We start from the raw sequence: 27,404 nt of genomic DNA on the forward strand, positions 1-27,404 counted from the left end.
TCCGTTGACTACAGCCTCAACAAGAAATCTGCATCACAGCGCCTGTGCTTAACGGAGCCAACGCATCGCCACTGCTGTACGGACCAGGACACGCGCATCGCCACCATTGCGAGGATTGATGTACTTTGTTTGGCGGGCCTATCTGGGTCCGTGTATCCGGCCCGCGCTCCATTGCGGTCAGTCTGAACTTTTGTCTTGGTCCGGCAAGACCAGCTATCAAAAGTAAACACTGATTGCTTCTAAGAACTATTCTAAAGTTTATTCTTTAATAATTCATATCTCAAGTTCGACTAAATGGATTTTTGTCATTTTGGTCTCATTTTATTTATTAAATTAAGTACTATTTTTCTAACCTTGTAGTGGAATCTTTTTGTGTGGTGTGTTCACTGTTTTACAGTTTGAAGTGTTGCATAGATACTTTACACATTGCCTCTAAGTTAAGCCTGATGGCTCTGTGCCAAGCTACCAGAGGGTGAGCACAGGTTGATTTAGGGTTTGCCTGCTTCTTACCCTGACTAGGATTGTGGTTGCTGCCCGATTAGGGCTCATATCCAATCAACCAACAACTCAATTTCTAAAACCAAGGAGCTGCAATTTGTTCCTTTCCTGTTGATTTTTTTTCAATCGTCAGCCATCTTAGAGCAGTAAGTTTTAAAAAGAAAATGGTCCTCGAATGGTGAATTCGTCATCATGCTGCAGCCGGCATTTAAAACATTTTTTTTTTCATGATATCGAAAGGCATCAGCAACAAGTCTTCATTTCCTTTTGAGGAGGCTGTTTAGCATTAGCTACAGACACTGGCAAAGCTGAACGGCTGACTAAATCATTTGAAAGGCAAGATCAATTGACTTTGCTTGTTACATACAGAGCTTAGTATCATGTTTTTGCTTTCTCTAGGCAAGGTAGTAACAGGAGTTCCTAGTACCAAATTTAATGATGATACAGTTACTGACCTTGGAAAGCTGAACAACTGCTTTGGAAGTATCAGGACTTTAATACATGAGCTAAAGATTATACCAGGTGTCAGCAATGCGCTGAGTTATAAAAATCAACTATTCATGATGACAAGAGCAAAAAGCATTTTTTCATTTTTGCCTTTGCTGTTCATCATCGGCAACATGCAATGGCACTGCCCAAAGGTCAACTAATGCCCCACTGAATTATTATATGGGCTATGCAAGTGACATTCTTTACCTGTAAAGATTTCTGAAGACTACTCGTACTAACAAAGGGGTTGGTGCACATGAATACTTGTTGCTGCTATATGTAATATATTTTAATCATTTTAAGATTGTATATATATTATTGTAATTTTAAAGTATTTTATGCTTTTATATCTGAAGCCAAAATAAAGCCATAATGGGTTTAACATAAGAAGGAAGTAATTCACTGTGAACCCATTACATTAAAGCTGTAGCTATTCCACTTCACCTTTCCCTGTATTCCTACTATGTGTTGCCTTTGGTGTCTTCAATCTTTCCCTCTCTATCTTCTTCCTTACCTCTCACCACCTTCATCCCTGTGCTTTCCTTCCTCACTCCCTCACACAGACCATCTGCTAGATCTTTCCCATGTTCTCTCCCCATTATTTTCCTTTCTCTCTTTCTAAAGCTCTCCCATCTCCCTGCCCCAATCGCCACTAGACTCTAGCACTAATACTATGCCCTCCTCTCTGCTCCTAAGCATTCCCATCTTTTGCCATGATTCACACACCTCACCCATTTCCTCTCCTTACAGCAACCACCTTCTCTTTTCTTTTGTCATTGTCTCCACCTCCCAATCATTCACATCCCACCTCTTCAACCACCATTCCCACTTCCTCTTCCTCTATCCATGCAGATCACTTTCTCCATTTCTGTCCTCTCTGTCTTCCACTTAACCCCAATTTACTCTGTTGTCCTCATTTGCTTGATTCCTCCTTTCCAATGTTTCAAGTCTCTCTAGTACGCCTTCATCAGCCCTCTTCCCCATCTCCTGCGCATTTTCTCTCCCCTTCTTTCCCATCCACAAACCGCGAGGCAGAGAGAATCTGCACAAGGATCTTACGAAGTATAACTGAGAAGCACGAGTCAACATCCTGAATTTTGGAAGATCACAGTGACTCATCGGATACCTACACCACTCATAAACTTCAACTCAAACCACACCATGCAAAACCCTCATGCAATATTACAGTACTTTCATGGTGTATCAAAGAAGGGAGATCCTCCAAGAAGTGAGGTGGTTCGGGGTTGACATATGAGAAAAAACAGGTAGATAGAAATGATGATGTGCTTTTTCAGTTCAACTTCTTTATAATCAAATGTTTTGAGGATTTACAGAGAAAAGCCAATAATCTAGATATGCAATCTGACATGAGTACCTAACATATTATCATTTTCAACATATATATATATATATATATCATATTTCCTCACCAACCTACCACATTCCTTTATTTCCCAATCTCGCATCTTTGACTATCTACAGTCACATATTACGACTGAGAATCTACTTGGATAGGAGTGGGTGGGAGAAGAATACAATTACCATGACTTTTAGTCCTAGACTCTATGCGCTTTCCCATTAGCAACCTATGGGTACCTTGCCTCCTTAAGGCATGACCAGAAACAGTTCTGTAATTGTTAACATCGAGCATTGGCTACCAGTTGTGAATGTGCAAGCAAACACTATAGACAGCCCACTATATCCCTGTGCATGCATAACAATGACTTTCATTTAATACAGGAGCCAGTTGTTGTGCGTTTTTTTGATAGATGGCTGAGGGTTCAGCAATAGGAATTGATAAGGCGAAAGAGAGTTGATGCTAAAATAATTCAATCACCTTAAAGGAATCTTTAACCTACTCATTGCCATTCTTAACTGATTTCACTGCATTGGAGCAGGAGTAATAGAGAGAGGCAGTTTTATGAGGTCTAGGCAAACAGGACAGAGTTTACTTCCTGGGCAAATCTGACATTGCTACAGGAAGAAGCCTAAAGAGGATAACATCAGCGGAATGCATTTGTGGGTAGTTTACATAGCTGCCTGGCATTCGTCCCTAATAGGTACATACCTGTAGATTGCCACCAACATCACTGTAACACGTATGGAAAGTGCCCATTTGGTGGAGGGGTTTTGACACTGCCTAGGACATGGCAATGGGTGAACCATGATGTTATGTGGCCCAGCTGTCTGTGGCGATTTGCTCAGCAGGCATCATTCCCTCAAAAGATCACAAAAAGCTGTTCTGACAAATGGAAATCTTTCTACCTATCATTGTAGAAGTGTAAAGTGTGCTTGACGTCCAAATTATGAAACGTCTCATCTGATGAGGAGATGTGGGGAAGTGGAAAAGACATTGGCAGATCAATCACTTAGTTCAAATGAGGTTCCAACAGTGCTTTCAATATGAAACAATGATGAGCCCAGAGAACAAACATGCCTATTGAACGTTGTGAAAGGCTGCATGCTGTAAAGTGCTGTGACCTTCCGTACCCTCCCAGCTGATGTTATGGCCACTGAGAAACGAGTCTTCCATAAAAAAGTTTCACCTCAAACTAGGTCATTGGTTTGAAAGATTAATGCATCAGCGTGTTTATGGCCAAGCTCTGATTCTGAGTGAATGATGGGTACCTAAGTGAATAATATTCCTGCGCAAAAACCTAAGATTGCTGAATGCAATTTGACAGCCAGGGTCCTCAAGATCTTCCCAGGCCTATTGTAGTATTGCTTGAACATCAGTAGCAGGCTCCAATAGCTAGACGGTAGGTCCTGCACGGGTCAACATGCACTCGTATCTCAACCCGATGGTGGAAAAATATGTCAAATTGGCCACTGAGTTTATGAGTAGGTGAATACTCTTCCCTAACACCTAATAACAGAATCTCAAACATTTGCTTTTATGCAGGACATCACAGACCTCCAAGATATTGAAAGATCAGATACCAAGGAACAAGGCCCTTAAACGGAGTAACGTAGGGAGAGGGGTAGTACTCTCCTAAGCCCTATGGACAGGAGGTCTCTGCTGTGGAGAGGTGGATGTAATTCCTCTGAAAAAGAAGGAAAAGATCTGAATACCAGTGGAATACCATGGTGCAGTCAAGCTGAAGCTAACAGGATGATTAAGTATGCCAAGTTAGGTGTGATCTTCAATAGGATCCTCAGCTTTAAGGAGGGTAGACTGGTAGTAGGAGTACTGAGAAATTACTACACCCACACGAACATTGGAATATTACTTAGCTTAGAGTTCCTGGCCATTCTGCTGATCCAAGAACCTAACTGGCTGCACTTGATGTTGAAATAAGCTGCTATAGCATTTATGGTAGATGGCCTCAGTCTTAAAGATGGTGTTAACGGCTTTCTCAAAAATGTCCCACTATGTGTTGAGAGTCTATGCCTGCCCAAGAGTCCTGCTCCAATATTGTAGATTGCTAAGATGCGTGAGACACCCAGAACAAGACCTTTTGCAAGACCAAGTCCAATAGAGTCACTTGACAGTGAGCAAAGATGTAGGAAGAGGAAGCCCTCTTGCTGCTTTGTGATGTCTGTATGGACCATCACCATCCTAGTTCTTAGCATGGGCAGGAAGGCTTTCAGTGTTAAGAAGACTGCCATCAGCTCCAAAACACTTTGTGCAGGATGAATATGGATTGCCCCACAAGGCATCAACCAACATTTGCCATACAATGACCCCTCTTCCCATACACTGAAGTGTTGATGGTGACTAGTAACTGCAGAAGGGGCAAGCAGAAGAGACATCTCAACAAGAAGGTGGAAGTGTGCACCCACTATTTCAAGAGTGGACCTAAGGATGGGTGGAATGAGACGCACTGTGACTCACTGTCCAATAGCTATCCCCAATGTTGAATCAGCTGGCGTTGACACGGATGTTGTTGAACACCACTCTGTGCAGGAAGCCTGTACATCGAGCAACCACTAGAAAGGAAGCACCTATATAGGCAGGTGCTTCCTTTCTAGTGGTTGCTCGATTTACTTTCCCCTGCGCAACCTGCCTTTTTTAGTTTTCAGGGGTCCCCCTTTCTTATTGGTCAGGAAGCCTGTACAACCAAGCTTGGTCATGAAGTGATCTACTACTTAGAAGATCACTGTACTCTTCTCTGAAAGAGAGAAGGCCTCTTCCAGACAGGCTTACAGAATTGCCCCATGTATTGAATCGTCTCAGAGAGCATAAGCTTTGAATGAGTAACCAAATATCAAGTCTAAACCCGACTCAGTTTATTCTTTTGACATTGTCCTGAAAAGGTAGCAGCTTGGTGCAATGAGTCTTTTGCTGTCACACAAAAAAGGCTGAAAACCTAGTAAAGATATTTGCGATGAGGGGCGGAACTGAGACCAAACAGCAGTGTTTTTTACTGGCTTTGCTACTTTCCCATGCTGAAACAGAGGTGGTCCCTATATTCCTGTAGGATGCGTACACGGACGTAAGCATGCTGCAGATCCACTGAAAAGCACCCTTTTTTATGCTGTCAGCATCTTGAACTGGTTCTAAGAGATCTGTCCTGAGAAGTAGTCTGGGGCAAGGACGTAGCCTAGATTGAGGGGACCGATGCACAGCATAGTCATTCTTCACAAATTAGTGGTCCATGCTTCTGTGGAAAATCTGGGGCCGGTGGTGGCGGTGGAGAGCAGCCTTTGACTGCTGTGATAGTGCAGATGAGTGTGTCAGGACAGTCAGGAAACCACTGGCACTTCCTGGTCTTGATCGAGTTTGAAGAGCAGTCCGGTTCTTATCCTCCTCTTTGGCTGCGTTCCTCAAAAAGAAGAGGAGGTTCTTGCTAGGTTGTTGGGATAAAAGCGCTTTCAAGCTTTAAGAGCGCAAGACCTTTACCAGTTGGAATGAAAAAGGTGTCAGCAGCTTGATTTTGATGGCTCCTACCGATTTGGCTGTGACCATGCCAGCGGTGTACTGCTGGAGGATCTAATTTGCCATGGGAATTAAACAAGTTCTTCTTTTCAAAAGGAAGATCAAGTACTTTTTTCTGGGCCTACAGCACCAGATACAAAGGTTTAGGCCAAGGCTGCTGGTGTACAGCCATACTGAAGTTCATGGTCCACATGGGTGTGTAGATGAGGTCCCTGGATAAGAGTAGTTCCTGTTCTGCATCCTCTTTGCAGAAGTTGAGAATCAACGTAATCTCCTTTTAGGCAAAGCCTGGGGGGAAGGAGATGTAGAGGCTTATCACTTGCCGGATATGGAACCTGTGGTTGGTTGTGATGGTAATGTCATTCACTTGGCTGAGGGATAGGCTCTTGTACCAGTACATCTTTTTGCTTCATGTCTCCAGTCACTTGGCATCATTGTCTATTTATGAGGACACCCCTTTTCCCTTGAGGAAATCCACAACCACAAAAGAGCCACTCAGACACAAAGACATGACAGCCTTTGGGGCCCAATACCTGTAGTCCAATGACTCTGTAATGGCCTCTTCACAGACAGACGTTTTCCAAATTTCTTTGGTCAAAGGCTTTATGGTAAGGTCTAGCTTTGTTGGGGGAGCAGTTGCATCCATCAAGGTTTAAATAGGTGTACTCTCAGGTAGAGACTTCTATGACCAGCTCTTCAGACATCTTGTAAGTGGCTGCAACTGGATGTATCCAATTCTTCATGGTCACCGATATCTGTGGTCACTGGTGGAGCACTGCCCATTTAATCTTTCACCACTGACAGACAGATGTCATTTGTATAAATGGAAATAAAGCCTTGGGCTAGACCTCTGCAAATGACAGCTGTACTGAAATGCCAAGAGTTGCAAATGATTGAGAGTGCGCTGCACCAGAGCCTGAGGCTGGAAGGCAGTGGGTGTTTTCCTACTCTTTCCTAGCCTTCAATTTGCACTTAGTGCTTCCAAAAAGGAATGTGATTTGAGAACTAAGGACACTACAGAGGTTACAGCTGCAGGATAGCTGGGAGGAAATTAGTATCTGCTAATCCAGAGTTTCAAAATCCAAATGATGACACAAATCCAATCTGTTCACAATGGATTCTACAATCTCTAAGGGAGTCGGTGTGTGATCAAGCCCCGACGAGATGGACCACAAGCACTAGGATGAACATCAAGGGATACTCTTGCCAAATCCTACTCCTCCAGGATGGAGACTGGCAAAGAAGGTGGCATAGTCACATATTCATGTGTGATGCATCTTTGGTGTTGGAGAAACATCCCCACAGAATTTGAAGGTTGGATGTTTGGGGACACTAACACAACAGGGATGGTGCCTTCCTTAGTTTCAGCGTGTTCCAGAGGAAACTGATAGTGAGTCCACACATTAAGAGAGATTACCCTCCTGCCCCTGTTCTTGCGGCAGCTCTTTCTGTCTGATGGTCCACGTAACGTATTTCCCCTCACCTGGTTCCAGCCACCGAGATCTGGTAGAACACGGTATATGGCACATGGGGACAATAGTCTGGCAATTAGAAATTCCAACTTCTCTAGGGGTTCTCACACCACTTACACAAGGCTAGTAAGGGTGACATTCACAAGGCAAGGGAGTTCATGGGAGATGCCTCATGGATAATAAAATAATCAACAGGATAAGTTACTGGAATTAGAAAATGATACACTCATAAAGCAATGGAGAAATATGAAAATGTTGGACACCGATTATCAAGGACCACAAATTTAGATGAGAATTAAAAAAGCCAAAAAGTTTGACATTTGTACAGTGCATTCACACACAATGTAAACACCGGCAAGCATGAATAGAGACACTGCAAAATTCCTACAGACACCTATGCAAACATAGACCAAAAGCAGACTGACAACAAGAAACAAAGTTTATCGAAGATACAGGCACCCATGCACATATAACAAGTAAATGTGTACACGCGACCAAATTACAGATACCCATGTACACTAGCAACACATAAAGACAAACATTAACACACAGAACAAACATAAATTAGGAGAACACTCACACAGGCGCACAAGCACACACAAGTAGCTGTAAAGATTGATATGTTTTTGGGTGGATGGAACTTGGTTGGTACATGGTTGAATGAATGGAAGTAAGTGAGCAGGCACATTTAAGTGGTGGGTTGATTAAGGTATAATAAATGTATTGCTTACGATGTTGACAACTTAAAATGCATTTGTTTTATAACTGTCAAGGGACTTAATGTTTATCCCATGTTAAAATTAAAGCATGACTTCCAGGTATACTGCTTTCCTAAATTATTCACAAATATTTGTCTCAATAATTAAGCAGGTTTACAACATTTCCTCTTCTGCAAGAACACTTAGCAGTGAAAAGATATATATATATATATATATTACCTACTGGCGGTCGCCAGTAGGTAGTTATAGTTAGGACCCCTTTTCCATAGGAAATCCGCAACATTCTATTTTGAATAACTTTGGCGCCGGTTGACGAATCCTCGCGAATTTCTCAAAATAGGTGGGGCGCTACGCTCCGCTCCTACCCTGAAAGTCTCGGGGGGATTCGTCAAGCGGGGGCTGAGATAAAAGGGGGGTCCCAAAACGCGTTTTTCCCATGCATTTTTCCATAGGACCTTTAGACAGGGCTACAGCCCGAACGGCTGAACAGAATTACTAGAAATTTGGCAGAGAGGTAGTCCCTAGGTCAAGGAAGTGTCTTTTGTAGGTTTGGTGTAAATCTGTTCAGTAGATTCTGAGAAAATAGCCTTTAAATCAATATATATATCTGAGCCAGCTTACGGTACGCTTACCGTAAGCTTACCGTACGCGTACGGTGGCGTGCGCGAGCGCGATTCTGATTGGCTGTTACATCTAAGTAAACATTCGAATCGGTCGAAACCAGGAAGCGGCGGCCGCCATTTTCTCTCTCGCACTCTGAGGGGGGGCTGTAAACAAAGGCAAAAAACATATAAAGGGGCTGTTTAGACAGCGCCCATGCACATAGCCATGTTAGTTGAGTCCTCAAAGATCCCCTAAGGGCAAAAACGGGAAATTTTTATTTTTTGAAAATTTCGCCGATTACGCTTACCGTACGCGTACGGTGCGCTTACGCTAAAAAAAAACCTCTGTGCATGGCGTATTATTGTCATCACTTACAAATTAAATTTAACAGATTACCTATCACAAGGAAGCGCATAATATGTCCTCCGCGTGCCCACCTTGCGTGTACGGCACTAACTGCGTTAAGTGGGCGTGCACGCCACGAATGGCGTAAAGTAACTTAGCATTTAAAAAACCGTACAAATTCACTGAAAAAACCATAGGTTTCACACACGTTATAGTTAGGAATTAGCATTTAAAAAACCTTGCAAATTCACTGAAAAAACCATAGGTTTCACACATGTTATAGTTAGCGGAAATTTTACTGATAAAAAACCAATGAAATTCCCCCGTTATAGTTAGTGCAGGCAACTATAACTCACGCGACCGCAATCTTCTGCTGATGACATATGTGTCTTTATGAAAAAAAAATATTTGTAATATATGTATAGCTAAAAATGTATGGAAGAAGACATGGGCAAATAAGTGTCTAAATACAGTATTAGCATCAGCAGAGGATTGCGGTCGCGTGAGTTATAGTTGCCTGCACTAACTATAACGGGGGAATTTCATTGGTTTTTTATCAGTAAAATTTCCGCTAACTATAACATGTGTGAAACCTATGGTTTTTTCAGTGAATATATATATATATATATATATATTACCTACTGGCGGTCGCCAGTAGGTAGTTATAGTTAGGACCACGTTTCCATAGGAAAACCGCAACATTCTATTTGGAATAACTTTGGCGCCGGTCGACGAATCCTCGCGAAATTTTCAAAATAGGTGGGGCGCTACGCTCCGCTCCTACCCTGAAAGTCTCGGGGGGATTCGTCAAGCGGGGGCTGAGATAAAAGGGGGGTCCCAAAACGCGTTTTTCCCATGCATTTTTCGATAGGACCTTTAGACACAGCTACAGCCCGAACGGCTGAACAGAGTTCCTTGAAATTTGGCAGAGAGGTAGTCTACAGGTCAAGGAAGTGCCTTTTGTAGGTTTGGTGTAAATCTGTTCAGTAGATTCTGAGAAAATAGCCTTTAAATCAATATATATATCTGAGCCAGCTTACGGTGCGCTTACGGTGCGCTTACCGTACGCGTACGGTGACGTGCGCGAGCGCGATTCTGATTGGCTGTTAGATCTTAGTAAACATTCGAATCGGTCGAAACCAGGAAGCGGCGGCCGCCATTTTCTCTCTCGCACTCTTAAGCGTAGAGGAAAAACAAAGGCAAAAAACATGTAAAGGGACTGTTTAGACAGCTCCTTACCACCTAGCCTTGATTACTGGGTCCCCACAGTTCCCCCAAGGTCAAAAATGTAATTTTTTTTTTTTTACGAAAAATCGCCGAAGCGCATCGTGCGTACATGGCCCATCCACGGCACTAACTGCGTAAAGTAACTTAGCATTTAAAAAAACGTACAAATTCACTGCAAAAACCATAGGTTTCACACACGTTATAGTTAGGAATTAGCATTTAAAAAACCTTAGAAATTCAATGAAAAAACCAAAGGTTTCACACATGTTATAGTTAGCTGGACATTTCACTCGTAAAAAACCAATGAAATTCCCCCGTTATAGTTAGTGCAGGCAACTATAACTCACGTGACCGCAATCCTCTGCTGATGACATATGTGTCTTTATGAAAAAGAAATATTTGTAATATATGTATAGCTAAAATTTAATGGAAGAAGACATGGGCAAATAAGTGTCTAAATACAGTAGTAGCATCAGCAGAGGATTGCGGTCACGTGAGTTATAGTTGCCTGCACTAACTATAACGGGGGAATTTCATTGGTTTTTTACGAGTGAAATGTCCAGCTAACTATAACATGTGTGAAACCTTTGGTTTTTTCATTGAATTTCTAAGGTTTTTTAAATGCTAATTCCTAACTATAACGTGTGTGAAACCTATGGTTTTTTCAGTGAATATATATATATATATATATATATATATATATATATATATATCTTATGTGATGGTAAGCAGATAACAGTGGTCTCAAACAATAAACCACTTAATTGTGAAGAAAGCCAGCATTAAAAGAAGAGCATACAGTACCCTTTCATCAGCGACATGTGATGTGACATATACCTAAGCAATTATAGGAAATACTCGACTGCACGAGGGCTTTAGGGCAAGGTACCAACAAGAAGAGAAATATGCGCTCCCTCCTTTCAAATAAATTCCAGATGTGCAAGTTGTGGCTAAATTATCAAGCTGTTGCTCAAACCTCACAGCCCTGCTAACAGCATGGCTCTCATTTTGCTTGGAATAATAGTTATTCTAATGAATACAAGGTCAGTAAAAACCTTTCAAGCAAAAACAATCTCTCAAAGTACTGGGATGACTTTCAAGAATATGAGTAGAGCAAAGATATTGGAAGAAAAAGGTAAGAAATAAACGATAAATGTTCTGTGACACAATAAATACCTTGAAAACTGGCAGCCTTTGTCTCTGTTGCTCTATAGAGAGGGATGCGTGAGGATTAAAGATAACCGCTGTTCCAGAGACTTCTGCAGCACTTTGTCGCTCTTCAGAGATACTAACTCCTGGTCCCTCAGTGCCTGCATGAGAAAAAATGGTTATAAGTGGTTGAAAGTTTGTACAGATCAAACTATCTAAATGATTGCTCCGATCAAGAATGTTATCATTCTGTCTTTACCAGAGTGGACCATTGTCCTAGAAACAAAGATTTTGAAGGCAGTCAAGTACTGCCAGGCCTAGTGAACTAAATCACCTGCAATACCAGGTAGAAAGACACCATAAGGTTTCCAGCTTCCAGATTTCCCCAGTACTGTTCAGTATCTGTATTTTCCTTTCCTGCCACTCCCCACCTTTTTTTGTCTGAGAAGGTAGCAGGTTCTTTAAGTCCCCCTTTAAAATTTCTACAAGATGACTCAAATTACACTTTTTACCACGAAACGTGAACCACATGTTCAGAAGCGGTATCCAAGGCAACTACACAACTGCCACAATTTTTCATGTTTCCTGGATAACCAGTCGGCAAGTAAACAATTCTTTTATGTTTTTAGTTTAAAAGTCCTCTGATCTTTTAGTATAAGGAGGAAGAAGTTGCATTTCTTCTGGCTATCTTTTGTTAGTCTCCAATTTCTATGCAAGGCATTGTAGGTTGATGTTACAATACCAGCTGAGTCTTTGAAGCAAGGTACTCTTCAATGTTACACAAACATTGTATGGAGCACTAAACAAGACTAAGGGCCCTATTACGATGTTTGTTGGAGTTGCCTTCGACTGACACCGGCTCGGTGTGGGAACTGACCGACCGTAGGACGGCGGTTCTGAACACCTTATTACAATGTAACCACACATGGTATGGTTGATAACTCCCGTTTCCCTATGGCTGCCCCCAGCCCAACAACCGTAGGCCGCAGAGGGATGGGGGCCCTGCTAGAGGTCCCCAAATTTGCTTTCTGACAGCCTTACCATGTCGGAAAGCCCAAAATGGAAAGGCTGTCGAAAACCGACATCATAATCCAGACGGCCGAAACGCCTTCCATAAGGGATTATGATGGATATCCGACTGGCTGACGGGCTCCTTGAACCCGTTGGATTGACCAGCTGGTTTACACGCCGACCACCGACATTGAAATTAGGCGGTCAGACTAAGCCTACGGTGTCAGTCGGTAAGCCTCCGATGAACAGTTAGAGGCTTACAGACCGACATCATAATGAGTTCCTAAGTGTCCTGGCCTGTATGGCAGATTACCTTTCCTTGCCAGGTAGATGGACAGCATGTATATAAAACCTACTACTTCTAATCATTGTGTGCTGCTGTCCCGACACACATCTTGTGATATGAGTAAGTAAGTATTTTATTTGCATAGTTAATAAAAACCAATGCAATACAGAAACCATAAGAATACACAATAGTGCATTGTTAAAATCTATCAATCAACAGCATTTGTAAAGCGCAACACTGTCACCCCTAGGGGCATCTAAGCACTGTTGCTACGCAGAAGAGCCGGGTCTTCTGTCTCTTTCTGAAGTCCGATAGTGAGGTAGCTATATGGAGCTGGAGGGGAAAGTTGTTCCAGGTCTTGGCGGCGATGTAGGAGAAGGAGTGGCCACCGATGCTGCCTCCTGTATGCGAATAGCACATTAGGGTTGGGAGGGGGGCACTGCTAAAGGAGATTTTAAACACCTCCTTGATGGTTGCGAATGTGCATCAAGTTGATGGCCTGTTAACAACTTCAAGTGGGGTACATTGTTGGTGAACAGGGAGGGAAGATGGGTGGGCTACATTTGACTGTGTCACAAGTTGGGAGACATGGAGTGGCAGGGGGATGGGGGGGCTTTACCGTTTCCAGTTGTCCTTATTATGCTGTCATGTGCGGAAATTGAGTGAAATTCTTTTCCTATGTATGAAAGGGTTGTGAGAAGGGTGGTGAGAGATTCAGCACTAATGTGCCATCTGAACATGGGGCTACACTTGAGTTTTTTTGACTTGGAATGTCGGAGGACTGAATGACAATCGAAAGATATGTACGGTCGACTTGTACTTACAACGTCACCAGATTGATGTGGCTATACCACAAGAAACACATCTGACACCTAATACTGGGCTGCTTACCACACATGCATGGGGGGTTCCTTGTGTGGGCTAGCCAGGGATCTGGTATTAAACTACAAGATGTTTGTGTTGACCTGGGAGGGATATTTGGGGTGGTTCGCTGTTGTAAGGAGCATTTTGTAGTTCTCTTGATAGGGATTTATGGTCCTAATTACGATGACCCGAGGTTTACAGCTCCCTACACAATAAGATAGCTAGCTATGGATATAACCTACAGTTGTGGAGTGGGTGATTTCAATTGCATTCAGTTCCCTGAGTTGGATCGTTCCAGGGGCCCTCAGAGACAGCTATTGGATACAGAGTGCACTATAGCTGCAATCACCGAGGCCTGTGGCCTGGTGGACGCATGGTGCTTTCGCTCTTTGCAGGGTAGGGAGTATATCCATTACTCCTCTGTATATGACATTCATACACGTATTGACAACTGGTTAGTTTCCCACAGTTTATTATCTCATATATACCAATGTGAACATTTACCTCAAACGTATTCAGATCATTTGCCAGTACGTCTGATCCTTAAAATTCAGGATATACAACCGAGGACTTTCACCTGGCACTTTACACAGTATTCACTACTTGATGCAGTATTTCAGGAAGAACTAGTGCAAGAGATAGGTGAATATTTTTGCATTAACTTAGGTTCAGTTACACAAATGGCCACAATCTGGGAGGCCTTCAAAGCCTACATACGGGGAGATTACTATTTCAAAGCACGCGGGCATGCTTCAATCCATTAGAGACCGGCTGCGGTAATTGGAGAATCAGTAGGCTGCATTAGAGAGTACATCTCAGGAGAAGGGTGAGCCCCAGGCCTTAGCGCAAGTCAGAGCAAAATTGGAAGAATACAATGACTTGGCCCAGAATGAGGTGACACACTTAGGAAAGTACGCTACTGCCAGGACATATGGGGAAGACGAGAGACCTAGTGCTACCCTGGCAACCCTGGTCCGGCCTTGCTGTGAAGACAATGAAGTGTTGATGGTGCGTGATGAAAGAAGGGAGCCAGGGTGTGGTGCTACATGGGTTGCAGAGAGACTTCATGGAAATCACACTGAGATATACACCTCGCAACATGGTCATGATGGACAGCACGTGACTGACTATTTGTCCCATATGGCGATGAAGTGGCTCTCCGATACTCGTAGAGAACAGTTAATGACCCTCTCCGCCAGACCAAAATTGCAGCAGCACTAAGAGTTATGCCCAATGGCAAGGCGCCCGGGACTGATGGCTTCATAGTGACTTTCTACAAGGCCTAACAGGACAAACTTATTCCACACTTAGTGAATCTCTTCAAAGAGATAGATGGGGGGGGGGGGGGGGCATTGTGCCTCCAACTATGCGTGAGGCACTGCTGATCATGCTACTAAAGCCGGGACAGCCAGCGGATCACTGCTCCTCCTATAGACCATTGTCACTACTTAGTACTGACACAAAGCTTTTTGCAAAAATGTTGGCCAATAGACTGACTCCCTTACTCCCTGGACTTGTTGGTCCGGAACAGTCTGGGTTTGTCCCGGGTCAATTACTTAAATGCAACCTTCATACCCTGTTTGGAACTATGTCTCGGATTGATGCAAGCATGCGTACCGGCACGATGAGAAAGCGTTAGATTCCATAGAATGGAACTTTATACTGGTGGTGCTGAGGCGTGTGGGGGTCGGGATACTTTCTTGAAACTGGTTCAGGTCCTACAAGGAACCAGTGGTGCGGGTGAGAGTAAATGGCTTACTGTCAGCTCCGATTACTATATAAAGAGGCACACGTCAGGGATGTCTCTCCGCTACTATATGCTTTGGTGGCGGAAACATTAGCTTGCACCTCAAGAGAATATCAGGCCCATTGAGGCATTGATTTCCACACTATAATCTTATAATTTCTGATTACGCAGATGATACACTGTTGTCCATCCACAAACCGGAGCATAACTGGTCACCTATTCTGCGGGAGGTAGTGAGATTTGGCGGGCACTCGGGTTTGCGTATAAATTGGACCCGGAAGTATTAATATGAGAAAATTATGGACGAGTCGTGCAATGACTTTCTGAGGTGGTTAATAGATGGATTAGACTGCCAGTCTCGTTTCTAGGTCGAAAAGCACTTATGAAAATGATTGTACTGCCATGCTTCTTACTCTTTTTCGCCAATATACCACTTTTGTTGCCAAAGGTATTGTTTTGTTCAATACGAACCTTATTGGTGCGATTGGCATGTGCCGGTAAGCAGCCCTGCGTTCAGTGAGCCACACTCACATTACCTTATTCGGCAAGAGGGCTTAATGAACCGGATCTTTAGGCATATTATGGAGCAGCGCAGACTAGGTTTGCATACTTCTGGCTGCACGGTCCATCAGAACTGCCACACATATATCTGGAACGAGATGGAGCAAGTCTATTGACTTTATGTCAGTACCTACTCAATAGACCGCAGCGCAGATTTCATACTATCGACCCCATAGGCGTCACAAGATATCTTCTAAAGAAATCCACAGATGCGCTATAGATTAAACTGCCTTACTCCCCACGACTACCCTTAGAATGGTGCAGGTGGTTTCCATTGAGAAGGGATAGGGCAGTGATAGTGGCGTTGCAAGCACTGGAGATAAACTGCATGTGGGGCTTTTTCACAGATGGGGCTCCTAGTACATGAGAACAGATAAAGTCGACAGCACCTGGCGCAACCTGACTTATCAAATACCAATATTACTGTGCACGAAAATGACTACACACAGTTAGATGAAGAGGCATCAGAACCCACCGAGATGGCCCCTCTCACGTACCTACTGCAGACCCAGTCCCCACAGACGGGCGATATCGACACTGTATGCTTTTGGGCAGGGGGGTAGTGACCCAGTTCTCGCTAAACCAAGTCAGGAAGGGTAGGATGACTTGGGCATAGAACTGAGAGACAGTGTATATATTGCTGTTCAGTAATCCAGGCTCCCTCTGTGAACGGGCAGCTTAGATTCATGCATTTTAAATATCCTAACCGGGTATACTGCACACGGGCACGATTGTTTAGATATGGATTGCGGGATGACGCCTGCTGTCAGCAAAGTGGGATTGGGGAGGCTGGCTTTGCACATCCAGCTTGGCATTGTCCTGGGGTCCGCAGTTTTTGGACTGCAGTATTTAGAGTTCTCCGAGGTATTGCAGGTATTACATTGCCTGAAACAACTTTGGTGGTGCTGTTAGGTTATGACTGTGATGTGCCGAAGTCATTTCAGCTGCTAGTAGCGCTGGATCCCTTCCTGGCAAGATGAAGAATTGCTATGCGAAGGATGAAAGGCCCTTTACCGACGGTGCCGGAATGGCATACTGATATGACAAACTGCAACATGCAATCGGATGCTTATAATTCCCTCATACCGACATGCAACCGGCCGCGTGACATATGGGGAACATACCAGGCATAATTGACTTGTATGTCTAAGGACAATGGAGATAATGACAATAAGCGAGAGTCAGGATCAATATGGTGTGATGGCCTACATCTGGGATGTAAATGCTGCTGTGGAGGTTTCGGGTGGAAGCTTGCATGCGAGAGAATTAAGACAGTGATTTTGTACTGTTATTGTATACTTCTAACACTCCATGTTTTGATTTCTAAGACTAATGGTGTGGTACCCAACTGCTCGCTTCCACTTTAGTGAACAATCTATAATGCTATGAAACCTTTTCATATGGTTGTATCTTTGCTTGTTTTATACTGTAATTGGATACACATGGGTGCTATATTATTTGTACGCATACAAAATGATAAATAAAGACTATTTTTAAATTAAAAAATTGGCGTGGATAGCCTGGGTGGAAAAATGTTATGTAGGCCTAGGAGCGAACTATCCCAAATACCCAAAAAACAGGCCTAGCACTGGGGTGAAAAGGCCTAGCAGCCAAAGGGTTAATTTTGTATTAGAGGTTTTATTTTTATTCTTCATCTTTGCAAACATGCTCGCTATTTCATATGAAAGACCAACACACCAAGGTTTTATGTGGTTTGTGGAAAGATGATGGTGTGACGATGTATAAAATGGGATAAAGTATTCCCTGGGGTACATGATAAGGATATTGCAAGTCACCTCAGACTACCCATAATCTTATAAAGGAACTCCGGATCCAGCCTTGTTCCTCTATATGGTTTTGGAACTTGCAGAATCCTTATAATGGACAGCATGGGGTACTTTATCCCTTATATAAAAAAATCAGTTTTGCCAATTTATGTCCAATTGATTTGGAGAGGGACACTTGAATAGGAAGTTATATAAATGAAGGATCATAAATTTGTGGGAGACGGATTCATACTTTCCATATGCCTCCTTATTGCTTACTATAACCTCCTTGGTTGCTATACTGAGATTAACAGAGCGAATGCTACAGAGATCTCTTTATACCCAAATATCTCACTTCATTTACTGTTGAACTCGAGATAAAGTCTATAATCCTCTAGGCTGTTTTTTTGGCATATCCAGATATCTGTCCATATTTCTCAACCAACACATTTCCCTGTTGAACGGTGTTCAGGGGGTCAGATGTATAAATTATAAGGTCATCAACATCAGCCTAGTTAACTTACTTTAGTAGTTCAAACACTGAATGGGGTAACAAAGTTATCTTGCCTCCTTTGGGTGAAGGGTTGTATGCAACAACTGGATCAGCCTGAAGACCAGATGTATTCTTGCTTTGTACCACTTGCGATCCTAAATCTCATCACATCAGTCAAATTGCCATTTTGCAAATGCTAGCCGGTGGAGAATTATGTGAGAACGATATTGCTTGTATTATTTTAGCATGAAAGCTGAAAGATTTTTTAATATGCCAAAAGCAATTCCCAATTAATTTGTTTAAACACTTTAGCGCTGTCTAGGTTGTATTTAACAAATGGCTTTGAGTTGGTTACTGTCAGATCAATTATGTCAATTAATCTATATGTAAAGATAATGAATTGTCTATTTTGTATAAACCCATTTTCATCATGTCCTAGGGAGTACAGAACTTTATTTATTGTATCAGCATAACACTTACAGTCACACTTTAGTAATAATATCATCCTATAACCCACACAGTTTACTGCATTATTCTCAGGGTTTAATACAAGAGTTATGGTTGATTAAGAGCAGGGTTCCAGTGTTGTTCAGTCCATTACATAATTAAAGAGTTTAGTCATTGTTGGAGCAATATAACATATAAGTCATTTTTGCAGTTCGGGGGGTAGGCCACCAGATGCAGCAGCCTTACTGTTTTCTGTATTTTTATGGTAGCCAGGACCCCCTCTAACATAGTAGGAGATTCTAGGTCTCTCACTGTTCGAAGCATAGTTTTGACGAGTCTATGTTGATATATGTTCGCCCTATAACGAATGGCTAAACTTAAATCAGTCCAGCAGAAAATTCAGTATATTATCCTATGGTTACGCCCTCATTTGCACACAGGACTCAGATGTTTCATACATCCAATAGTTGTTGGTCTCAGAAGATTACAGAACTAGAGGATAAATTAGGTTAATAATATTTTTTTCATTCATTCATTCATTTTTTTCACAAAACGCCCTCTTTTTTCTTAGCCAGATGCACAAATGGATTCTGTTATTCGTTTTTTTTTTGTTTTTTTAAACACGGTTAGTTGTCATCTGCCCACAGGAAGAGGTAAACATTCTTCCAGTTCTTAGGTTCTTTAACTCCCAGAGACTTGCCTCCAAGGCTGAGCAGCCTGAAAACTATTCAAGGGTGAAGATGGGTAATCAAATATCTCTGTCCGGCATCTAATCAGCAGACAATTTCAGTAAACACACACTGTATAAAGGCACACTTGAAAACCTTCACCTCAACCAACAGTAGTCTTTCTTTGGTTATTTTACTTTCCCACCACAAACATCATGTAACCCCATCTCAAACCTTCAGTGTTGCTTTTATAGATGGGAGCAGGTTTAACCAATTCCCCTCCCCGAATATATTATCTCCCCAGCCTATTGGATTGTTCATCCCTTGGTGCATATACCCAAAAGTTTATTGGAGAGACCGGAGTCACCCAATAATACGCTCTGATGTCTGGAAGGGCTATCCCTTCATTGCGCATTTTCAATGCAATTCTTGGAGTGCCCCCTTCTCATATTAGGGAACGCAGTTCGCTGTCCAGGTCCAGGAAAGTCCCCGTCGGTATTGGAAAGGATGTGTTTTGCATAACATATAATAAGTGTGGCAGCATAATTATTTTAAAAATCATTGCCCATTTAAGTAGCATGAATGGGAGAGTCTGCCATCTATCAACATCAACCCATAAGTCCCTTAATATCGATTCTAGGTGATCCTTCAGGAACAGCTCTGCACGCAAAGTCATTTATATTCGGAGGTACTTAAATCACAGATCGGAAAACCTTATACCTAGGGGTAAACACCCCCCCGCCCCCAAAGACCTACTTTTTAGTTTTGTATATAATGGATGTTTCCCAATTTATTTTTTACCCCGAGTATTTACTATAGTCTCCAAACATTCAGTAAATAAGTGGTATTGTCTCCCCCGAGTGGAGCCACATATCACAGGATGTCGTCTGCATAGAGGGAGATTTTTACCTCGTGTGGGCTGGTGTTTATGGAAAATCTCTTAATCACCTCTAATGTTTAGACACAATACGCTGGTGATTCCACACGAAGGGCAAATAGCAGCAGCAACAACAGACACCCTTACTGCGTGCCTCTCTTTAAGGTAAACGTGAGGTCACCCTATGCACACTGAGCACCGCTCTCAAATACCGGTAGAGGAGAGCAATCCAACTATGAAAACCCTGCCCAAAACTCTGCAATACAGGACCAGAAAAGACTAATGCACCACATCAAATGCCTTTTCTGCATCAAAATAAATTATCGCCTATGGTCACACCTGGCCTGGATTTCCTCCTTCCAGTTGTGTACTCATCGGAGGTTAATTTTTGTTGGGCACCTAAGTATTAATCCCAACTGGTCTTTATGTAGGAAGGACTAATTCATTTCTGTAAAGTGATAGTCAGTATTGTTGCCAAAATCTCTATAGATATATTCTTGCACAAATTTTCTGATAATATGATTCAAAAGAAATCTGCTGTACTCCGTCCAGTATATGGTACTTGCCTGAAAGGTGTCAAGTGTGTGCATTTTTGCTGAAAGGTTTTTTGTAGCAAAACAATATGGCAAAAGAGGCCTAGAAAAGTAATTATTTATTTACAGCAGACAAAAAACATAATGACACAATGGGCCACAGCCAAGTGTAGAAATGTAAAATAGTGTGATAGAAAACATAAAGATAACATGGGAGAGGTTACTGATTGTTAGACTATTACTACATACAAAGGAGGTTCAAACTATACCTCCAAACCAGGAAACTACGTTCAAGACAGGCAACGCACATTGTCATAACCCACTACAGACAAACGGCTGGCGAATCTGCCTTCACAATCAAGATGGCTAGACTCGGGAATTCCCTGCCAGCCAATGTAGTAAACAAGAACTCCCGAAATTCAGTGAGATATAAAAACGTGGTTGTTTACAAGATAATTCCGCACACTGCTGACATACCCCCATCAGTGTATGCCGACAGAGCATTCAGATGCCCCAACAGATTTACAGCCAGTCACCAAAGTAAACAGAACAACATAGCCATCTCCACTGGACCCAGAAAGTCACCAGCAATGAGTCAATTTGTCTACTGCAGCAGTGCGGACTGTGCCCAGGCATAGAAAACGTATACCTAAATGACTTAAATTAGGGGTCTCCAACACGTTGATCGCAAGTTACTAGTAGCTCGCAGGCTGCCACTAAGTAGCTCACAAATAATTGCCCTATAGCTGGCTTGATAATATACTGCTTCCCACCTGATAAGACAGCTATTTAAAACACTGTGGGGCATATTTATCAAGGATTTGCGTCACAGAGCGCTAGGGCGACACAGTACCTAAGTGAGATTTACCAAGTCACGCAAATCCACCTTACGTTGCCCTGCATAGCTTGATAAATCTAGAGTAATGCATGGCAGCACAAATTGCTGCCTTGAATTACTCTGCGGCAGGGAGGAGTTCAATGGGTGGAGCGTGGGTGTTCCCACGCATCCACCCATTGATTTTAGTGCATTCCGGATTTACCATTAGTGGTAGACCTGAGAATCCAACAAAATGCTACGCCTCCCCAGGTGAAGCGTAACGAGGAGAAATATATTTGTTTCTACTCGTTTTTCGCACTTAGTATGTACACATAGAAAGAGGAAAATGCCTCTCAGGATTGTTTTTAAGCAGGAAGGTATACCTTCCGGCACAAAAACAATTCTGCCTACAACGCAGGCACCTTTGCAACATGGCGCAATGGGGCCTGCATTGGTGCTAGGCAGCCGAAAGTGCGCCAGCTCTAGAAAAGGACAGGAACATACTGTATAATGGTAAATTTGGCGCATTCTTGCCCTTCCCCTTTCATGCAGTACAGCGCATCAAGGTGGCTTGGTGCGTTGAGCTGTGTGAAAGGTCGATTAATATGCCCCTGTGTCTGTTTCTGTGAGAACTCCCAAAACCTGACATTGCAGGAAAATGCAGCATACACTTTTCTGAAAAATTCTTTATTTTTCTTTCTTGCTACTCCTTCCTTCTTTCTTCTTTGCTTTTGTCCTTTTCATTCTGAATTTCTTTTACCTCTCTTCCTTAATTTCTTTCTGTCTTTCTTTACCTATCTTTTTCACTTTTTCTCTCTTTACCTACTTCTTTCTTTCCCTCCTTTCTATTTTCAGTTACTTTATCTTCTTTTTTTCTTTGTGTCTTTATTCTACTTTACCTTTCTCCTTTTGCTCTTCTTGTTTTTCTTACTTTCTTTTCCTCTTTCGTTCTCTTTATTTTACTGTCCTTTTTACTTGATTTCTCTCCTTCTCTACTTCCTTTCTTTTATCTTTTTTCTTCCTTTGCTTTGTTCTTTCTTTTCTTCTTTCAGTCTTATCTTCCTTCTCAGTCTTCATTGTTCCTCCTCTGTTATTCCTTCTGTCTCTCTCTTTTTCTTTCTTATACTTTTTCTTCTTTCTTCCTCCACTATTGTCATTTCCACTGTGCCTCTCCTTCCCTTTCATTCTTATTTTCTTTATTGTTCTACTTTCTTTCTCTTTGTTTCTCTACTTTTTTCCTTTCCTTCCTTAGCATCCTTTTCTCATTGTGGTTTTTTCTCTTGCCTTCTTTCTTTTCTCTTTCTCTGTCATGCTCGTCTTATCTCTCTTTCTACTTCTTCCTTGGTCATTCTTTCTTTGTTCCTCCCTCTTCATTCATTCCACTTTCTCTTTATTCTTCCTCTTTTGTTTTCTTCTTAATTGTTTCTGCCTCATTGCCTCTCTTTAACTCCTTTCCCTATTTTTAATTTTTCCTCATTTGTTTCCTCTTTATTTTGTTTGATTTCTTTGTCTGGTTTTCTCTGTTTCTTTCTTATTTTCCTTTCTTGCTCTCTTGCCTTTTTCCTCATGCTCTCATTCTTCCCTTTCTCTCTTTTCTTCTCTCCTTTTACTTTCACTTTCTCTATCTCTCTTTGTATGTCTCAACAGCAAAGGAACAAAACTGATCCCTAGGGACCCCAAATGTAAACCATTTGTGATACAACTCCTTTGCCATTAATAATGAATGCTCCTTGTAGTAGAAACTGGGTACTTTAGGGGCAGTGTTCATGTTATTTGTCCTCTGTGTACATTTATCAAATCCCTGTATTAGGCAGTAGCTCATGGTGGTTTGCAATGATCAGAAGTAGTTCTCACTTTAGCAAAGGCTGGAGACCCCCGCCTTAGACATATCAATCGAAGTGAACATCCCCCATTCTAAGACATGTTCATAGTTCCTCCCTACAGCTGCCAAACCAATAATTCTCTCATCCTTTCTTACTACCAATAACACACAAGATGACCATAACACAAGTATCCAGCGAGATGTCTATTCTAACCCACCCCCAACCACTGAGGCTGTACCCATCATCATAAGACCAAAAGTAGGCACCTTTCTGCTACAATCAGCGCTGCCAGAACAGAAGCCACTACTAAACATAGATCTTCAGAACTACCCATATCTAACAGTGTTTTATAACTAGAAAACCATGTGTCTATCCCACACTTCACTTCACCCATCACACTGCTAAAGGCTGCAACCAAAGAACGGATGATATCAATACTATTCCCACACAGACAAACAGCAAAGGACAACACTCTCCCGAAGAACCTTCAACCCCCCCCCCTCCAACCACCCCCCTGACTGGCTTAGGAAGGCGCTTTTGTATAAAGTGCAGCATTAATGCTTTAATACAATGCAAATGAAAGTATCAAGTTGATGTTTCGACCCCGGTAAAAAAATAAGAAAATTAGTAGGGTTACGTTCAGGACTACAAAAGCAGTCCATGGCCATCGAGTTATTCAGCATCTCAGAGTCTTACTAATTACCAGAGCAACATCTAACAATTCAGAAGGGTCGTACAAACACATATATCTATACAAAACCCACCAACATTTCCAAAAACCGGTCTTAGTCTCAGGTTAGAATCTCAAAATGTCAATACAGCCCTTAGTGCTTCTGAGACTGACAACATGAGTACCACTGAGTTGGTTAAAAATATGAAAAAGGTAGCCAGCAGCACAATGCCCAACGGAGTGAACATGAGCTTTACAAATACATGTAATTTTATGCTAACAATGCTAACTGGCCACTGATGTGCACATAAAAGCCATGAGTATCCTCCCATTTGCACAACACTGTGAGAGGCAAACTCTTTTTTCTTGGGGAGCCACATGGTAAACCAGCATGGTCAAACAGTTCAAATGTATTCAGTCCCACAACTTGACACTCCTTTCCTAACAGGTGGGTTTCCTAGAGGAGCACTGTACCTGGTCTATGTCTCTGCAGAGACTGTGAAGCACCTCCTCCTTAACCTAGTTTCTCAGGCTATTGAGTTTACAAGTTGTATCATTTTCTATCCTCAAGGTAGTCCCTATTGTTCCAGGAAATTACAATGTGTTACCCTTGTCAAAGGGATTTCTTCTTTTCTGTGAGGATCGGGCAAAATTATGAAACATTTTTATTTTGGAGTTTTCATTGGAGATGTGATCGGGATGACTGGTCTCTTGGCGTATGGCATCTCTGCCACTGTAAACCAGCAAACTTTGGATGATTGCCATGGACTAGACTCCAGGTGAGAAGAGGTGGTATGTGCAAAATCCAGGTGAAGAAAAGTGAAGAGACCCCTGTGTTTCTTCAGTTTTATCAGCATTTAGTCCATGACGAGTTCTAAGATGGGCAGTACAGACTTCTGCAAGAATACCAACAAAAAGAATGGTATTGTATTGGGACCTGCCCTCACTGTCCACATACCTCTGAAAAGTCCTTATTTTATTGTGAGTTTTTGTAACATGTGACATGTTCTTGAGCCACTTCACCTCTCCAATAACCACCTGAAAAACATATGTTTTCAGCAGAACCAACAATTTTGTAGCCCTTTCAGATGTAGGCTCCAGGCAAATTAATCACTACAATCAGTCTCAATTTTCTTTTCAGGAGCCATTCTAGACCCCTCCACAGGTGTAAAGACATAATGCAGAGAAGGCTAAAAGGCCAGGGCTGCAGTAGATTGGTGGTGATGGGTATGTGCAACATTCAATGGGGTTCATTCCAATGACTCGGTATAAAGCAGGGGTCTCCAACCTTTTCTGTAATGAGAGCTACTTCTAATCAATGAAAACAGTTGTGAGTGTTACTGAAGGCAAAGTAACTCGCACATTGTTACCAGACACCCCCTCGCCCAGCTTCATTTACTTTAAACCTAACGTCCATGGAGCCCGATTCTTTGGTTTTTACAAAATACTGTGACAAGGGGAACTATGATAGGTCTGCCATGTGCGTCAGTGAATGCATGGACTGTGGGGATGTATACACGTGTGTGAATGAATGAAATATATGTGTATGGGCGACTAAGAGCCTGTGCCATATGTACTTGTGGCACAGGACATATCTTTCACCATATGTGGCACCGTTACACGTACAACACAAAAACACAACCATTTTCTTTTTCAAATGGGGGAAATTTAAAGTGCAGAAAAATGTTCTGCGAAAATGCTCATAATAAGAAAGAAATGTCTGCACTTGACGGAAGAAATGTCTGCACTTTTAATTTCTCACATTTAAAAACAAGCATTGGCATAGCCAATAGGTCTCGCCTTTAGGAACTTATAAGTGTTTAGCCATGCAACAGTTAATGTTGTTGCACCAAGGATATTCTGCTGCATAACTAAATACTTATAAGGTCCCAAAGGCGAGACCTATTGGCTATGCCAATGCTTGTTTATTTTGGGTTAGGTTATGGTCATCTGAGCAACTTGTGTCATATCCAGAGTACCTTATGGAAATCTTAGCTCACCACTTGGCCGCTAGGATTCTGTGGATAGCCCATGTTAAGCTATGGCTGGTTAAGCTAGGATTGTCTGAATTCTGGCTCCAACCAACAACAATGACCCCGCAGTCTCATTAAAGATCACTCCTGGAATGTTGTCCTAGGGTCTAAAATTTCTGCTGTTCCCTTGGGCAGTCTAACCGACCAGTACCTGTCTTTTTAAATGTGGTTCCTATTTCGAAGATTTTATGGACTATGTGAATAGGTCATTGACTAGGACTCTTTCTATTAAATTTAGAATGGGGATTTTACCAACTGCTTCTTTTACCGCTTCTTATAGGAGCAATGTTAACTCCTCCAATCTTTGCCCTATGGGATCTCGGTCAGTTGAGAACGACGAGCACCTACTTTTCGTCTATGGCGCATACACTAAACAGTGTGCCCGCTGGATTTTCCCTCTGTGCTGCCTCCTCGGGCTTGACGATGGGCACCATGCACTGAGAATATATAGGGCAGATATTAGGAGCTGTGCTGTTTACTGGGTTGCCAGCTACCTACGTTCTATATGGCATCTCAGAAAAAGAGTTATCAATAGCCTAACACATCATACCCTTTAATTTTAATTGGACATATGGCTCCTTTTAAGTGATTTTAAGTGACTTTTATGCTTTTGTATATGAAGAGCTGCTAGATAATAGGGTTTTGGCGGGAGGCCCCACTAAGCTTCTTGTTAGTTGGAAATTAATTTCTCATTTAATGCTGCTTGGTGAAATGTTTTTATTTCACAATGTTTTTAAACTTATGCTGCTATGTGTAGTTTTATGTTTTTTTACAACCAAAATAAAGTCTAATGATGATGAGTTGCTGCAAGAGATTTGTTCTGACAATCTTTTTGATAAGATTATTAACAAGCATTTACAATGCAATGGTCTCGGCATTGGCAAAGTTAGAGCTATTGGCATTGCTCATGACATTATTTTTGTTTATGTTTTTGTTTTTAAAACATTTAAAGAAACGGCATTGTTATTTACAATGTCAATAGCTTAATCACTCTCAAATGCGAGACCTATTGCATTTGCACCCACACACAGAGCCACCTACACACACACTGATTAAGCTATTGACATTGTAAATAACAATGCCGTTTCTCTACATGTTTTAAAAACAAAAACATAAACTAAAATAATGTCATGGGCAATGCCAATAGCTCTAACTTTAACAATGCCGAGACCGTTGCATTGTAAATGCTTGTTATCTCTCCCCGGCAGCCTTTGTTCCCGGCTGCCTGCGGCCTGGCCTCGGCCGGCCTAACTCAAAGGCGGCCCGTGGAGGAGGTTGGCAGTGACGCTGCGCGCGACATCTGAGCCTTACTAGCGGCGCTGAGATCCAGGGTGGGGGCCCGATGCTGATGTCTGCAGCCTGGCACCTCACCCGCACTGCTTCCCGCTAAAAGGGCCTCCGTTTTCAAGGCCTATTTCGTGCAATAT

General features: G+C 42.3%; 1 protein-coding gene across 1 annotated transcript in view; it reads right to left on the reverse strand.

Annotated features, from left to right (window-relative positions):
* DHX35 (DEAH-box helicase 35) overlaps window positions 1–27,404 on the reverse strand; it is a 446,551-nt gene that overhangs the window by 413,378 nt on the left and 5,769 nt on the right. The window contains exon 2 of the mRNA XM_085619115.1: window positions 11,409–11,542. Coding sequence (XP_085475241.1) covers window positions 11,409–11,542 — 134 coding nt within the window. The remainder of the gene's footprint in view (window positions 1–11,408; window positions 11,543–27,404) is intronic.

Source organism: Triturus cristatus, chromosome 7, assembly GCF_964204655.1.
Source record: "Triturus cristatus chromosome 7, aTriCri1.1, whole genome shotgun sequence".
NCBI lineage: Eukaryota > Metazoa > Chordata > Amphibia > Caudata > Salamandridae > Triturus > Triturus cristatus.